At 39.9% G+C, this 16,919-nt stretch overlaps 1 protein-coding gene across 1 annotated transcript in view; it reads right to left on the bottom strand.

Moving 5' to 3' along the window:
• THADA (thyroid adenoma associated) overlaps window positions 1-16,919 on the bottom strand; it is a 178,090-nt gene that overhangs the window by 139,219 nt on the left and 21,952 nt on the right. The window contains exons 21-22 of the mRNA XM_010004965.1: window positions 13,746-13,855; window positions 5,108-5,240 (exon numbers count right to left, since the gene is read on the bottom strand). Of these exons, the coding sequence (XP_010003267.1) occupies window positions 5,108-5,240; window positions 13,746-13,855 (243 nt within the window). The remainder of the gene's footprint in view (window positions 1-5,107; window positions 5,241-13,745; window positions 13,856-16,919) is intronic.

Below are 16,919 nucleotides of genomic sequence, written 5' to 3'. Positions count from 1 at the left end.
TTCCCCCAGCCTGTAGCACTGCTTGGGGTTATTGTGGCCAAAGTGCAGGACCCTGCACTTGGTCTGGTTAAATTTCATGCCATTGGACTTGGTCCATTGATGCAGCCTGTCCAGGTCCTCCAGCAGCTTCTTCCTACCCTTCAGCAGATCGACAGTCCCCTCCAGCTTGGTGTCATCTGCAAACTTATTGAGGTTGGACTCAATCCACACACCCAGGTCATCAATAAAGATGTTGAATAGGACTGGGCCCAGTACTGATCCCTGGGGGACACCACTGGTCACCAGATGCGAGTTTGATGCAGCTCCATTCACCATTACTCTCTGGGCCCAGTCATCCAGCCAGTTTTTAACCCAGCAAAGGGTGCACCTGTCCAAGCTGTGGATTGCTGGCTTCTCCTAGAGGATGTTGTGGGAGACTGTGTCAAAAGCCTTGCTGAAGTCGAGGTAGACCACAACCACAGCCTTCCCTCATCCACTAGGTGGGTCATCCAATCATAGGAGATGAGATCGGTCAGGCAGGACCTTCCCTTCCTAAACCCATGTTGGCTGAACCTGATCCCCTTGTTGTCTTCTACATGCTGCTTGGTGGCACTCAGGATGACCTGTTCCATAATCTTGCCAAGCACCAAGGTCAGGCTGACAGGCTTATAGTTCACCAGATCCTCCTTCCATCCCTTCTTGTGGATGGGTGTCACATTGGCCAAACTCCAGTCACCTGGGACCTCTTCAGCCAGGTCTAGTGATAAACAATTGAGAGTGGCTTAGCCAGTAGGCAGTATTCCAAGTGTGGTCTGATCAGAGCAGAGTAGAGGGGCAGAATCCCCTCCCTGGCCCTGCTGGCCACACTTTTTTTGATGCAGCCCAGGAAGTGGTTGGCCCTCTGGGCTGCAAGTACACACTGGTGGCTCATGTAGAGCTTCTCATCTTCTACCACCCCCAAATACTTTTAAGTATCAGTTAAAAAAGTCTCCCTGTCTAGTAGCTCTTGCTAAATTTGTTGAAATTAGTACAAACATATAAACATCAATCACTTATTCCTAGGGAAAAAATGTTATCAATTTGTGTTTTGGGGGCAAGAATCTGTCCAGCATCAGTTCAAAAGAGATATTTAATAGTACTTTGCATCACATCGGAATGACCAAATGGATCAAGAGCAAGCCAAATGAAGTACAGAAGTTAGGCAGAAACCCAAAAGTAGTCATTGTCAGTTTATCAGTAGCTTTTATGATGGGAGAAAAAGAGATGGAAGAGGAAAAACAGATATTCATGTAGTATAAAATGGAGGAGAATGAACTGAAGACTACAATTTCATATACTAAAAATGTTAAAGCTTTAACTAGTATTTTCCCACCATTTCCTCAGCCACTAGTTGTACTATTAGGGAATAATATTTCTACATTAAATAGGTCATTAAAAATGTTCATAACCTCAAAAATCACACATCACTAAAACAGATGCATTTTACTAAAATAAGAATAAATGTCACAGGAAGCAGATGGCAAAGAGACCACACTGCACCTCAATGTAATGCATTAATAAAATATCCTTATTACAGTACTGTTAGGACATGCATTAGGACTTGCGTTTTTATTATCTACATGCAACATGCTATTTAAGGTGTAATTCATTTTACTGAGTGCTATAGGCACATTCAGAACTACTGTCAAAGAACACTAACACCTCTATACCAATTCGCAAATATTCAAATTACTATTTGAAAATAAATTATTTCAGACTAATACCAATGTTCATCTCAAGCCTTCTCATTAATTGACTAGACTAGCTCCAGACTCTTCTAGAGCTGTCAAAACAGAAGCATCTGACCTGTTCATCCAAACGGCAATGGCACAGAGCAAGCTTTGCCATACAGACTCAGTAACCCAGGTCAACTTCAGACTACATGTTTTCTGCAATGGGATCTGTTAGGTCCATCTAGTCCTTACATTAGATAGTATGACTTCTTACATGAAAAATTGATTCAAACATGCTTGTTTTTTCACAATCTCAGGATTCACGCTCACTAATGCCCACTGGATTCAAACTCTTGTGGTGTTAATGGAAAAAAACAGAAGAAATCGAATGAAATCACCAAATTTGTTTTGCAGACAACTTAAGAGATATAAAAGGTAAAGACCTTTACCTGTCGAGATTGAAAAGGAAAAACATCTCTAAAGTAAAATGCCCTACTTCTTATTTGTGCTACTTCGCACACAAGCATCTAGGGAAGCCAGGAGCAGGTTGTGACGGACATAAGAGAGGTCAGACAGAAGCAGGCTGCCTCAACTTTCTCAGGGCAAACTCGGAGTGGAAAACAAGCAAGATGAATTATTCTGGCAGAGAATGCTTGCTCCCAGCAGTCCCTCAGATTCTTGGAACATGCTTGAGACTATACTTCAGCAAGTGGAGAAAGTTACAAATCGTGTAGTTAATCTTGGACTCCTGCCTTAGAAAACTAAAATGATGGAGGTTAATTTAAGGGAAAGTTATCAAGGTCATTTTAAGGCGCAAAGGAATAGAAACAGGTTAAGTGTAATCTGCAGGACCAACTCTGCAGTGACTGACCCCACAAGGATCCTAGAACCACAGAATGGTTTAGGTTAGAATGGACCTTAAAGATCATCAGGTTTCAAACCGCCTGCTATGAGCAGGGACACCTTACACTAGACCAGACTGCACAAGCCTCATCCAATCTGGCCTTAAACACCTCCAGGGAGGGGCCTTCCACAACCTCCCTGGGCAACCTATTCCAGCACCTTACTATCCTCATGGTGAAGAATTTCTACCTAATATCTAACCAAAGTCTACCCTCTTTCAGTATAAAACCATTACCCCTTGTCCTATCACTACCATCTCTGGTGAAAAGCCCCTCTCCCAGATCTTCTGTAACCCATTCAGGTGCTGGAAGGCCGCTATAAGGTCTCCCCAGAGCCTTTTATTCTCGCTGAACAGCCCCAACTCCCTCAGTCTGTCTTCATAGCAGAGGTGCTCCAGCCCTTTGATTATCTTGGTGGCCTTTCTCTAGACCCTCTCCAACTGGTCTGTATCTTTCCTGTGCTGAGGGCTTCAGAGCTGTATGCAGTATTCCAGGGGGGTCTTAAAAGAGAAGAGTAGAATCCCATCCCTGGCCCTGCTGGCCACATTCTTTAGATGCAGCCCAGGATGTGTTTGGCCCTCAGGGCTGCAAGCACACACTGGTGGCTCATGTCGAGCTTCTCATCTACTACAGCCCCCAAGTCCTTCTCCTCAGGACTGCTCTCTAGGCATTCTCCCCCCAGACTGTTTTGTGCCTGGGGGTTGTGCCAATGCAGGTGCAGGACATTGCACTTGTCCTTGTTGAACTTCATGAGGTCCACCTCTCAAGCCTGTCAAGGTCCCTCTGGATGGCATCCTTCCCTCTGTGGCATCAACCACACCACACAGCTTGGTATTATCAGCAGACCTGCTGAGGATACACTCAGTCCCACTGTCCATGTTTCCAAGAAACTCAATCCCACCGTCCATGTTTCCAAGAAAGATATTAAACAACATTCGTGCCAATACTGACCCCTTAGGAACACCACTCATTCATCTGCCTCCACTTGGACACTGAATCTCAGACCAAAACTCTCTCAGTGTGGCCATCCAGCCAATTACTTATTCACTAAGTGGTCCACCTGTCAAATCCATGTCTTGTCAGTTTGGAGACCAGGATGTTGTGTGGGACAGTGTCAAACACCTTGCACAAATCCAGGCAAATAACATCAGTTGCTCTGCCACTATGCACCATCTCTGTAGCCTTGTGGTAGAAGGTCACCAGATTGGTCAGGCATGATTTGCCCATGTTGGCTGTTACCAATCACATCCTTATTTTTCATACACCTTACCAGATTTTTTAAGGAGGATCTGTTCCATGATCTTGGAGCAGAGGCCAGGCACAGAGGCAAGACTGACTGACGAGCCTGTAGCTTCCTGGGTCTTCCTTGTCCCCCTTTTTTTTTAAAAAGGGCTATGTTCCCTTTTTTCCAATCTGCAGGAACCTCACCAGACCACCATGACCTCTCAAATATGATGGTCAGAGGCTTAGCAACTGCATTTGCCAGCTCCCTCAGGACCCAAGGATGGACGTCATCAGGCCCCATAGACTTGTGCACCTTCAAGCTCTTTAGATGGTCATGAATCTGTTCTTCTACAGTGGGGGGTGCTTTGCTCTCCCAGTCCCTGCTTTCATCTGCTGCAGCCTTTGCAATGAGGCTGGAGTACTTGCCAGAGAAGACTGATGAAAACAAGTCACTGAGAACCTCAGTCTTCTCAATATCCTGTGTAGCTAGGACTCCCTTTTCCTTCAGGAGAGGGCCTACATTTTCCTTGGTTAGGATGCAGACAAACTGCTGCATACCATGGTGAGGCACTCAGCAGAAGGTAGTACTTCAAGTAGAGACAAAAGACTGCCAGCTAGCCCATCAGCCATCAGCTCTGAACTTGGCAGAAGCCAGAGGCTGGGCTGTGGAGCTGGTGGTAACATGGGGAGTGTGTAGACTGTGGGAGTACAACCCCACACTCATGGATCTATGTCTTCAGTAACCTACTCATTCATTGCACTCAAGATTGTCAGTCAACACAAATTAGTGTTACTCTATTGCTTGATCCTGCTTTATCACTGTTAAATGGACTTCCCAAGTTCTTTGTAATATTTTCTAGGTTACATTTGCAATTCTACAATGGTCAGTGCATATTTTACCACCTTCCCACTTCCCATGGAGGAAGCACAGATTTACATGGTTAACAGAACCTTACCTCATCTGTGAATTAATTTACAAATTTCCCAGGATTATTACAGTGGGCACACAGGGCCTAAGCTCAGACTTTTGAAATGCTGTTCAAATCTACCTGAAGCTCAAATTCTCAAGAGTCAATAGAACTGCTGTACTAAACACCACCAAACATGGTTTAATTACATGTGGCTTCTTGGTTGCACAAAGGCAATCAAAGTCTGTATTAAAAAGCAAAACAAAACAAAAAACTGTTTGACCAAAAAGGTTGAAATAAGAAAAATAAGTACTTCAGTATATTCACGAGAAAGGATGTTAAAAAAAAAAAAGAAGTCGGATATAATAAAGTTAGTTGGTACCTGTATGTAGAATGGAATTCCTGCACTACGTCTCGTTGCACATAGTGTAGATGAAGGATCACAAGATTTTATTTCTTCTAACACACAGCTCAGCCACTGCTCTGGCATCTTGCGTAAACTCTCACTGTTACACCTACATGGAAAAAAACCATAAGAAACATGAAATAAATATGTAACGAACTAGGATAAAGTCAGAGAAAGCATTTAGTGACCTTAAGAAATATTTCCTACTATATGTAAACATCTCCAAGCATATATGCAGATTTTTTAAGAAATAAGACAAATTAAGAAAGGAAAGATACATTTTTCCAATGTTGGTATAAATTATATTAACTCTACTTTTTCAGTGCCACTAGGAAAAGATATTTAATTGAACAGAAAACAAGATTATGTGCTTCAGCATTGCAGCTGTTCTCTTCTGCAAAGAACTATTATCCTGCTCTGGAGAAGAAAACAAAGACATATGTACATCATTCACAGTGTAGGAAGTGATACTTCACTAATTATTTGTGCCTTTGTTGTCACACAGTAGCTGATGTACACCCCTTACATTAACTAACATAAACAACTATGACAATACAAAACAAAACTGAATGGGAACTTACTGTGAGGGGCTTACATAAAAATGCCTGTAAACCTCGGAGCAGTGGAAGGAATGAAAACCAAGACATATTGCTCTTTTACAAATACTGTATCAGTCAAAATTTTGGCTAAGTACCTAAATGTTCTCCTATCATCAAATACTCCTCCTCTGCAGCTATAAAACTCAGCATTGTCTGAAAGCAAAGGACTTCCAAGGACAAATCTCAAGTCAGTTGCTGGTGCTGATGAGTTCAGTGAAACATACTTTATTCAGTGTGCAAGACCAGCTAATTAATCTTACGTCAATGTTCCAAAAGGATCTTTCATTGTTACGAAAATTTCTATTAACAGGACGTTGTTATTAAAACCTGTTACACTAGTTTGACACGTGATTCAGGGCAGAAGAAAGAATTAATCACCACGGGCAATACAACTGCAACTATCTCAACCACGCAGGGCTTGCCTTACCTAAAAATATAAACTATAATTAAATTCATGATTCAGTAGTGAGACTTATAAGACTACAATCAAGTTTTCTACCTATGTGACTGAAATAAAGAAATTAAAAGAAAAGCTAAAAGACAGCAGATACTGATTTGAAAAAACAATATCTAATGGAAAGTCTCTGTCTACTCTCTCCTTCTTTAGTCTCCTCTTATTAAAGGAAGAATTTAGATAGGCTAAAAACCTGATACTCAACAAGTGGGGCTTTAAGCTGTAGTGAAACCCTCCTTCCCTTCTTTTACAAAATAAACAGAAAATTAGTAATGCAGAAAACCGAGGTCACAGGAGGTGCCATACAGGTCAGCAGAAAACACAGCAGACTTCTTACTCTTCAGTAATTCCCTTAGGATTTCCACCAGAGGTTTGCTACACTGTTGCTAGACATTTTCCCTCATTTTTTAAAGGCAGTATCTCTTCAAAATTGCAACTAGCATAAAAATCATCAGTCCAGAACACAAGAGAAACATAGCTTCGCAAGGGGCATATCACCTCACAACACAGCATAGAAGAAAGGCACTTCCTGCCCCAGGACTGTGACAGCAGCAATCAAATTAATCTGGAAAGTAACAACAAGTTCTCTTTTCTTTGACTTTTCTCTTTCTGTTGCTGATAATTAGTTTGTGTCCAGGTTGTGTTCCTTTGTTTGCTTCTAGGCACCAAAGGAGGATGAAATTCTAGCATGAAGACCACAGCAAAACTTCTCATGGAACTCCTCTGTGGGTCTCTGCAGCTAGACTCCTCCTTCACAGTTATCTTCATCCACACATACTGCAAAAGCTACTGCTTCTGACTACGTCTGTGGCTGATCTTACTTCTTCCCTAGCTAAGCAGAATTTAAATATCTTAGTTTAGTCATGCAAAGAACAATGCTTATCTTTCTTCAGTATGTTATCTTAGTATTAAAACAAACATCCCATAAGGCATATTCACAATTTCTGTGGTGTAGAAAAAACTAAAGCATTAAGGAATATTTAAAAGTTGCTACGTGGCATCCTGAGTATTTCATTCTTAAGTAAACTGAGGGCGTTTTCTCTTTTCAGTAGAAAGAGAAGAAACACACTGAAATCCAATAAATTTCAGACTGCTTCAAAACTATATTGCTTTGATCTTGCCACAAGTAATTCTACCTTGTTCAGTCACCCACCAGGGCACTTTTTTTTTTTTTAAAGGTGAAAGAGTTACTGCTTTAAAGTTAGAAACATTAGAGACTATTGACTTTGTAATGGAGAAGACTACTCCCTTAAATTTGGCAGCTCCATCTCCTCATGGTCTGGCAAGAAGAATATTGTCTTAAGAAGCAGGTGGTCCTAAATTTTAAGAATAACGGAGATTCACAATGTGCAAACGGCAGTCTCAAGCTCAAATATAATTTTCCCAAATGAAACAGTAATTATTTTTTACCAGATCAAACAAATAGTGTTGACAATTAAAATTTAGCACAGTAACTAGATACATGAATTACTTGAAATGCAGTACAAGAAGTGTTTTTCCAAGAATTTCTGTCTGTCCATCTGCTGATTATAACAATTTCATACGTGCCCAAAAACCTTTCTGTGGTTACTATCTTGAGTACAAGAAGCCTGGCAATCCAAGGTTAAAACTAAACCCCTTTCTCTAGCTCATATGGCTGTATTTTCTTCTATCCAAAATTAATGGTATGTTAAGAACAAAGGGTGGATCTTGAATATGGCCTTCCTGAATGTCAGTGGTTTGTAGCGTGCACTCCACATTAGCTGGAGCATTTTCTACATGGGTATACCCAGAATTGTGTTTCCAGTCACTGTAATCAGTCCCTGTCTGGGGAAATTGAGGTTTTCTTTCACCATTTTCCCCCTCAGTAGACCTGTAGCATTTTTCTTTTTCACATAAGTAATGTGATTCTTATTCTTTATAAAGCCAGTCTCCATACTGCTCCTGGCACTTCTCAGACAAATAAGGAGACAAGAATCTTGCCTCAGAAACACATCTGTATTCAAGGTATAAGTCACCCCTGAAAATGCCTACTTTTAAGAACAACTTCTCTGAAACTAAAAAGTCCTTCCACTTGCATCCTCCTTTTCAATAACATCTACTCTAGAGGAAGAAAAATTTCCCACATTACATAGCTGCATTGAGAAAGGTGCTGCTTTGAGATTTCTCTAGGAGTAAAGCAGAGGCAGACAAAAGCTTGGGTGGGCTCAAAGTTTTAGCGAGACAGTATCATTACCCTTATCTCTCAACAAGAAGGAAAACAGTGGCTGAAATATGAACAGAGGTAAAAATTAACATGCCTTCAAAGTGAGTGGTGTCTTAACATTATATTTTGTACTTCCTTATATATTGTACTTCCCAACCCTACAAGCATCATGATACATAAGAACAGTTTCACCCCTCCTTCCCTGCTCGTTTCTCTCAATTTTAAGTCTTCCCTTCACATCTGTGATAACACTTCTGCTAAAAAGTTAGTGACAATTCTAGCACATTTCAGTAAAAAGTCCAGCAATGATTTTTACATTTTTCAAGAAGCCTTCCTAGCAGACTGTAGAGGCCTGGAAAGGCAAAGAGTTGCAGTCACTTCAGAGCAACAAAATGAATCTGATGCAGAGTTCACTGTAAAGGATTAGGAGGGTCTGCTCCCAGCTCTCCAACAGAAATATTACAGAACATCAGACACTGATCAGGTACAGATGAATAATTTCTATTGATGCTGGATGAAATATTTGTAAAATCAAAGAAGGGCTTTTACTTCGTATTATAGTGCTCCAGAAAACTATATACGGTATGATCGTAACTTGTTAAATATGCACAAAATTGTGCTCACCAAGTTTAATCTAACCTCCAATTTTATCACTTAAAATGTTCAAAATACATAATTCTTAAATATATTGTGCTGTATGACATAACTCTTCCCACAGCACTTCAGTCAAAGCTAAGCAACACCATGACTTTATGATTTCCAGAAGTGTTCTACTTGATCTCTCAGAAAAGCTTCATTAAAGAAAAACAGGCAAAGCACCATTTGGAACAGAGACATTGTTTGGTTATTTATAAGGGTTACAGAATCACAGAACCATTGAGGCTGGAAAAGACCTTTAAGATCATCAAGTCCAGCCTATGACCTAACACCATCACATCGGCTAGACCATGGTACTAAGCGACACATCCAGTCTTTCCTTAAACGCTTCCAGGGATGGTGACTCCACTACTTCCCTGGGAAGTCCATTCCAATGTCTGATCACTATTTCTGTGACAAAGTACTTCCTAATATCCAATCTAAACCTCCCCTGGTGCAGCATCAGGCCATCCCCTCTTGTCTTGTTGCTAATCGCCTGGGAAAAGAGCCCATCCCCCACCTGACTACAACCTCCCTTCAAGTAGTCTAGAAAAAAGAGTCTCCTTCAGGCTAAACAACCCCAGCTCCCTCAGCTCTCCTTAAAAGACTTTCCTTCTAGTCCCTGTAAGAGATTCAAGTTTAAAACAGATGCCCAGAGGCTTCCAGGTACTTTCACTAACCACCACATTATGGGACCAAAAAAGCATTTGTAATTTCACAGGGTCTACGACATGAAATTTGATTTTTTGTTAATTGCTAATGTAATTTATACAAATGTTGTTTGTTTTATAACTGTATGGTTTTCTGAGCGTGCAGCTGCAGACAATATTCAGCAGGCACAACAAAGGAAGCATTACACCCCCTCCCCACACCCCAAGAAGGAATATGATCAGGGAAAAGGAAGAACGGTAACTTGCATACTTAGAGTAGATTCAGCAATGTACATCCAAATGTCAAGACAGTGATCAAATTTCATCAGGTTCAGAAGTAATCTCTGTGGAGGAAAGATTTTTCTTTCACCACTAACTCAGACAGGTCTGAATACCATTGCCCTGTCTAGAAAGAAGTCTGTCCTTGGTTCTTATGAAGACCAGTATTTAAGAGCTGTACAGCTAAAAGTGAGTTCAGATGCTAAGTAGTCCAGCATACAGTTTTAAGAAAATATTTTACTGTAAAACTGAAGGACCACATTCAACTGGAATCCTTCATAAAAGCATGGGAAAGGAATCTGGCATAGTTTTTGTGACAGATTTTTCACTGGGTCTCAGAAAAATAATTAAGTGTCAAGGATGCTTCTGTAGGTCTTGAGCTCAGTTCTCTTCAACAAGGCACCATGTTCAAGCTGTGCATTACTATAAGGGGCCCCAGGCAAAGGCTTTCTCCTGTGGTGTTTGTGAACACAGCAGTAAGTTAACATCAATACTGGTACAGATGCTTCAACACTGCCCATAAGCCTGGCAGCTATGGAGAGAGGTAGGCCAGTTTAGATTTAGTTGCAGAATGGAGCCCCTCAGCTGCAGTAGGGTCAATGGAAAGACACCAGCATATCTGCATGGCTTCTGCAATTGCCCAGACAGACCCTTAACCCATTCTGGAGAACAGACCCAAGATACTCGTTATATCCCAAGAGTACCAAACCAAAGAGTCATTGGCTATTCTGGAATCAGTATCCTTTCTCCTTCACTTTAAACACAAATATTGCCTTGAGACACTTTTCCTGGCAGTATCTTCAGTCATTGAAACAAATGTATTTCTATTGAGCTGCCCTCTGTTTTTTGTGAACTGGCTTTTCTCAAAGGAATACTTGCCCTACTTGAAATACCTTAACTTGACAAAATACTTGAGCAGTATGCCTAATAAAAAAAATGTTTTGGAGAACTGCTAATTCAGAAGAGGAAAATTATTTTTTTTTGGTAATACATGCATACTGCTTAATGTTTTAGTAACTGCCAGAGAAGCAGAGTTCTCTTGAGCTTGGCTTTTTATTTTACAACATTTTATAGAGTTGCTCGTAATAAGTGCATCATGCTCCATTAAATACAATGGCAGAAAAAGGGAGAAGGAGCAAACATAAAAGGAAATGCTCTCAAGTTTGGGTAGATTTGCTCTACCCTATTTGCCTCAGCTTTCAAAAGCAATTTCAAAAACAAAAATAGAAGACTAACACCTAGTCTGCCATTTAGAGAGTTCACTATAAACTGTGAGTACATTTTATATAGTTTTTAGTATTTCCTGCTTTTTAGATTGCCTTTCCTACAAAGTTTGTTCTAGATAGTCCTACATATCAGCTAATATCAGACTAGTGGTACTGTACCTTTTCATAATTTTATCACCTCCTTTCTCCCCTAAAAAAGGCTGGCAGCAGTAAAAAGCTCTGATTTTTTTTTTTTTAAATAGTATTGCTCTCATGGCCAGTCTTGCTTTGATATTATAGCAAGAATAAAACCTTTGAAACTAAAATAGATTGTAAAACTTGACGATGGAATTTGTTTTACATCAACACACGCTTATATTCATATCCAGACATACCTAGAGATAACAACCTTCAACATTCAGCAATTGTTTCTATGCATTCTATACTGTTAACAGCTTACTTTATTTTGAATACTATATTAACACAACAATGAACACTCAAATAAATCCTTCCTGACATGAAAGTACTAGCCTTTGGCACAAGGTTATATTTGTCACTGTATGTATCAGAAGACCACCGCTGCCTTACCTTTACCTGAGCTTCTTTCTGCCTTTGGAAAAAAACAAGTTTCACATACAAGATTAAGTTTAGATACAAAAAGTCATAAGTTGAAATTTCAGTGCTTCTTTTGTAGACGTCTGACAAGAAGGTTTTTGTTGTTGAAGGGGAGGTTGCTTTTCTTTTTTCTTTTATTTTTTAAATTAAAAGAACACTATTGCAAGTGCAGCATCTGATTAGCATCTGATTCAGGAGACCAAATGAAACAGTGCATAGTTTGCTAAAGTATATATAAACAGCAGCCAGAAGGATGTAACAGACAACAGGGCAATGGGTTAGTCTTGACTTGGAATGATCATAAGTATAAAATGTCTGCTCTGTAACCCATTCAAATTAGATTCACAAATTGACCTGGCAATATAATCACTTATCTAGAAAGCTGCCCAGGTAAGTGGGACAATCTTAACTGTTGTCCATGACAGTATGTTTCCAGTCTCTCATCTTGATGTTATTTCTCACTCACTGTAGGAGCAGCTCTCTCCTTATTCACAACACTGAAAATAAAAAATATCTAGCCCATCAGGGAAGTTAAGAAGCCAGCACAAAGGCTGCCAACCAGGCAATTATCTGAGACACCACCGTAAAACTTTCTGAAAAAAGTTTTCATGATACAGGAAAAGAACAGAACGTTTACACAAATGTATATAATGTATACAGATAGGGAAAAAAATAAGCAAGCACAGTATCATACATCAGTTTCTTTTTTTCCTTTTAGAGTAAATAACCAAGAGTGAAGTAAGGTTGTGCGAGCTCTCAACAAGCTACTCAGACTAAACTAAAATGGCCCAGATTGCTAGCATGTAAAAGGAAATAATGTACCTTCTACAGTTAAATGACTGACTGAACCATGGCTTGCAGCTTGACATCTCACTAGTATATGGAATGAAGGCCATAAAATGTCAAACACTCATTTCTGTAGCAGTGCTGGTATCTAGATGCAGCTATCCAACTGACATCCCATGCCAGAGACCAACCCCTTAATTCCATTGGGAAAACTGAGAGAACACACAGTGAGCCAGAGATCAGGCAGCTAATGCCTACTAAAAAAAACAACAAACAACAAAACTGTTTCCATCACTGAATTTATTTTTACTTAAAAAAACCTACCAAATAACCTACCCCCTCTTCCTTCCTACAGACCCCCCAAAATAAACAAGAAATGAATCAGTGCCTTGAACTGGCACACCTGGGACAAAAGGGGAACACTGGTTTTAGCCTGATGTTGATGTGAAAATACATGTACTTCAAATTCAAAATTTGACTGGTCGTTCCAAAAACTACATTAAAGAAAAACACTTAAACCCACAAAGTCAGAAGACAATTTGATTTGCCTTATGAAAAACTGGGTACAATATAATCAGTACATTTCACCAAAAAAACGCAACAATAACAAAAAAAAACCAACAAACAACAACCAACACTCAAAATAGATAACTAAGAATGCAATGGAAATTCCAATACTATTGCCCAAGACGTCTGGACAATTCTGCTGATTCAGGTCTTCTAGGAAAGTATAAAGTTACAAGGGGAAAGACAAAAAAAACCCAAACAAGCCTGCATAGCCAATCTTGCGATGCACTGACAGGTAGTCTTCCAAATGTCAGAATGTACGACTCAATGACAATAAAAGTTTCCAGGAAAACATCCTGGCTGAAAACAAAAAGCCTGGCATTCATTTTCATAAAGGGTCAGGGAAGGGAAGGGGCGCAGAGAGAGAATTCTACACTCTACTTTTCCCAAGAGCTTCTGAGACCTATTCAGTAAACTCTCACATCAGAAATGGAGAAAAATGCTAAGCACCAGATCTAAGTAATAATGCAGTCCAAAGTCACAGAAGTCATGTAACTAATGTCATAATCATGCCCACAACAGACTCAAATGAAATCCACATGAAAGCAAGTATCTGCTTGCACAGCAAGTTTCAGAACGGATTACACATTTTGGTAATATTATGATATTAAAAGCACAATAAGTTGCCTAATTTCTACCTGGAAAGCATTTCTGTGAGTTGCACAAAGCCAGCATACGCCAATTCAAATGCACCCCTGTGCCTCGACTGCAACAGATGATGTTTAAAGTAGTCTCCAATATTTTTAACCTAAGGTAAAAAAGAAAAAGAGGCTATTTTAAATTATGTATAAACCATTTGAACAGGCAAGATATCTCTGCAATTGAAAGCAGCACTCACCTGGTTGAAAAGGCCACTTGAAAAAGCAAAATACAAAAGTCCTAGCTTAAGAAAGCACTTACTTTAAGGATAACAAATATACTAATTTTTCAGGTTGAAAGAAGCCCCAAAAAATGATATAGAAGTAGCTTGTCCAAGAGGAACACACTCAGATTTTAAGAATGAGACAACCCTGATTTTCAGAGGAAACAAACTAAGAATTTTTTATTTGCCTTGACTATTACCTAAAATCCCTAAGAAAATATTTACTAAATAATTCCAGCAAAAACAAACAACAAAAAAATACAAACTTCAAAAATTGTGCTAACTGGAAAAAAAAATTCACTTATCTGCCTCTAAGATTCTAGGATTCTGCATAATAGCCTTTGACTACTAAACCAATTTTAAAATAAAAAAGATGTTGCATGTATGGAATAATGAGAGCTACATTTAAAAGTCTGCAAAAGCTAAATGCTGTAACAAAACTTTCACTGAGTTACTTTCTAGAGCTCCACAATGATATCACGTTTTTCAAGCTGTTTGAAAGCTGACAGTTCTAAACAATCTCATTCTAGAGAAAGAAATGACTTCTTATTCTTTTCTAATGCTCATCAACTTTCAAGGTCTAAGTCAAACTTGTAAGATTTTTTTTTTTTTTAAACACACAAGTATTTCATTTTCTTATGCATAATTTTCTTCAGGATTATTTTCAAAGAGTTCTTCAGCAAAAAGCTCTTCAAACCTTTTATTTAAAAACCAAGCATATACTTGTTTCAAGTTTCTTATAAAATTCTAATTGTTCTGTTATTTATGAAATAACTTACTTTAAAATTCTGACAAGTAACTAAGACATCAGTTAATGTAATGAAGCTTCAAGACTGCAATAATTAGAAAAAAATAATAATTGAAGACTAAGTCTGTTTATTACTTCCTGCAGCTCAAACCCACCTCATGTGAAACAAACAATAATTAAGACATATTTAAGCTAAACCAGCTTTTTTTCCCTGGGTGGATTTTAAACTAGTTTATGTACCTACAGGATTTCAGCTTTCTAGCCCAAAACCAGGAGTAAGCGCCTTTTTTTCAGAAGAAACAACCCAAAGACGGACCAACTCTCCAGGTGTGTAAACAAAAAACAAACCAAGAAAACCATATACATGCAAATCATATTACTGCCCTGTTCTACAACCACCCGTATGTTTTTAGAATAATTCATATGGATTATTTTCAGTCACATAACTTTCAACTTTACTATTTATATTCCTGAGCTTTTTCCAACCCACACATTGACTAGAAGCTTGCTTCAAATTGAACTCTGATGTATCACTTCCACTCAGAGGCCAGAGCTTCAAGAAAAAACACTGCTATAACTCAGCTCTTGCAGATGACATAGAACTGGTCCTGAGGCAAGAGTGTAAAAATGGATTCTTATCTAATAGCATCGTGTCATCCATGAGCGTCCAGCTTCCCTTTGTCATAAAACCAGTACTTCTTATGCCAGGATAGAGGACAAGCGAAATAATTCACATTCTCTACAACATTGTGAAGACCCACAGCAACTGTTGGCAAAGATGACCCTGTCAACTGTGCTTGCACACCTGGTTCAATTTAAAATATCCCAATATGGAATGGGGAGCAAATCTCTTAAATACGTTGATCATCTTGGTCATAGAATCACAGAACTATTCAAGTTGGAAAAGACCCTTGGGATCACTGAGTCCAACCATCATCCCTACTCTACAAAGTTCTCCCCTAAACCATATCCACCAACACCACATCCAAATGACCCTTAAACACATCCAGGGATGGTGACTCAACCACCTCCCTGGGCAGCCTATTCCAGTGTCTAACCACTCTTTCTGTGTAAACTTTTTTCCTAATGTCCAGTCTAAACCTCCCACTTTGCATCTTGAAGCCATTCTCTCTTCTTCTGTTGCTAATTACCTGTAAAAAGAGAGCAGCACCAACCTCTCTACAATGACCTTTCAGGTAGTTGTAGAGACTCATGAGGTCTCCCCTCAGCCTCCTCTTCCCCACACTAAACATTCCCAGCTCTTTCAAGTGTTCTTCATGAGATTTATTCTCTAGGCCCTTCACCAGCTTTGCTGTCCTCCTCTGTAATCACTCCAGCACCTCCATATCTCTCTTGAATTGAGGTGCCCAAAACTGGATGCAATACTCCAGGTGTGGCCTTACCAGTGCTCAGTGCAGGGCGACAGTCACCTCTCTACTTCTGCTGGTCACACTATTTCTAACACAATCCAGGATGCCATTGGCTTTCTTGGCCACCTGGGCACACTGCTGGCTCATATTCAGCCGCTTGTCAATTAGAACCCCAGGTCCTTTTCTGCCAGACACTTTCCAGCCACACTTCCCCAGGCCTGTAGCATTGCAGGGGGTTGTTGTGGCCCAAGTGCAGGACCACATTTGAAAGTGAATGGTTTAGAATGGGGTAAAAACTATTAGCCCAATGATCCAATCTATCCAAGTGCCTCTGTAGAGCCTCCCTATCCTCATGCAGGTCAACACTCCCACCTACCTTGGTGTCATCTGCAAACTTACTGATAATGTCCTTATCAAGATCATCAGTAAAGATGTTAAAACAGAAATGGTCCCAACACTAAGCCCTGAGGACACCACTTGTGACTGGCTCCAACTGGATTTGACTCCACTGACCACCACTCTCTGGGCTCAACAGTCCAGCCAGTGCTTGATCCAATGGATCATATGCTCATCCAGGCCACGAGCAGCCAGCTTCATTACGAGAGTTCTATGGGGAACTGTATCAAATGCTTTTTGGAGATCCAGATAGACCATATCCACAGCCTTTCCCTCATCCAATAATCAGGTCATCAGGACATAGAAGGAGATCAGGTTTGTCAGGCAGGACCTGCCTTTCATAAACCCATGCTGACTGGGCCTGATCCCCTGGTTATCCTCTATATGTCTTCTAGTAACACTCAAGATGATCTGCTCCATGACCTCCCCTAATACC

Source organism: Chaetura pelagica, unplaced genomic scaffold (genome assembly GCF_000747805.2).
Source record: "Chaetura pelagica isolate M959 unplaced genomic scaffold, ChaPel_1.0 scaffold13, whole genome shotgun sequence".
NCBI lineage: Eukaryota > Metazoa > Chordata > Aves > Apodiformes > Apodidae > Chaetura > Chaetura pelagica.
Note: the sequence above shows the minus strand (reverse complement) of the source record. Positions and strands in the feature narration are given on the sequence as shown.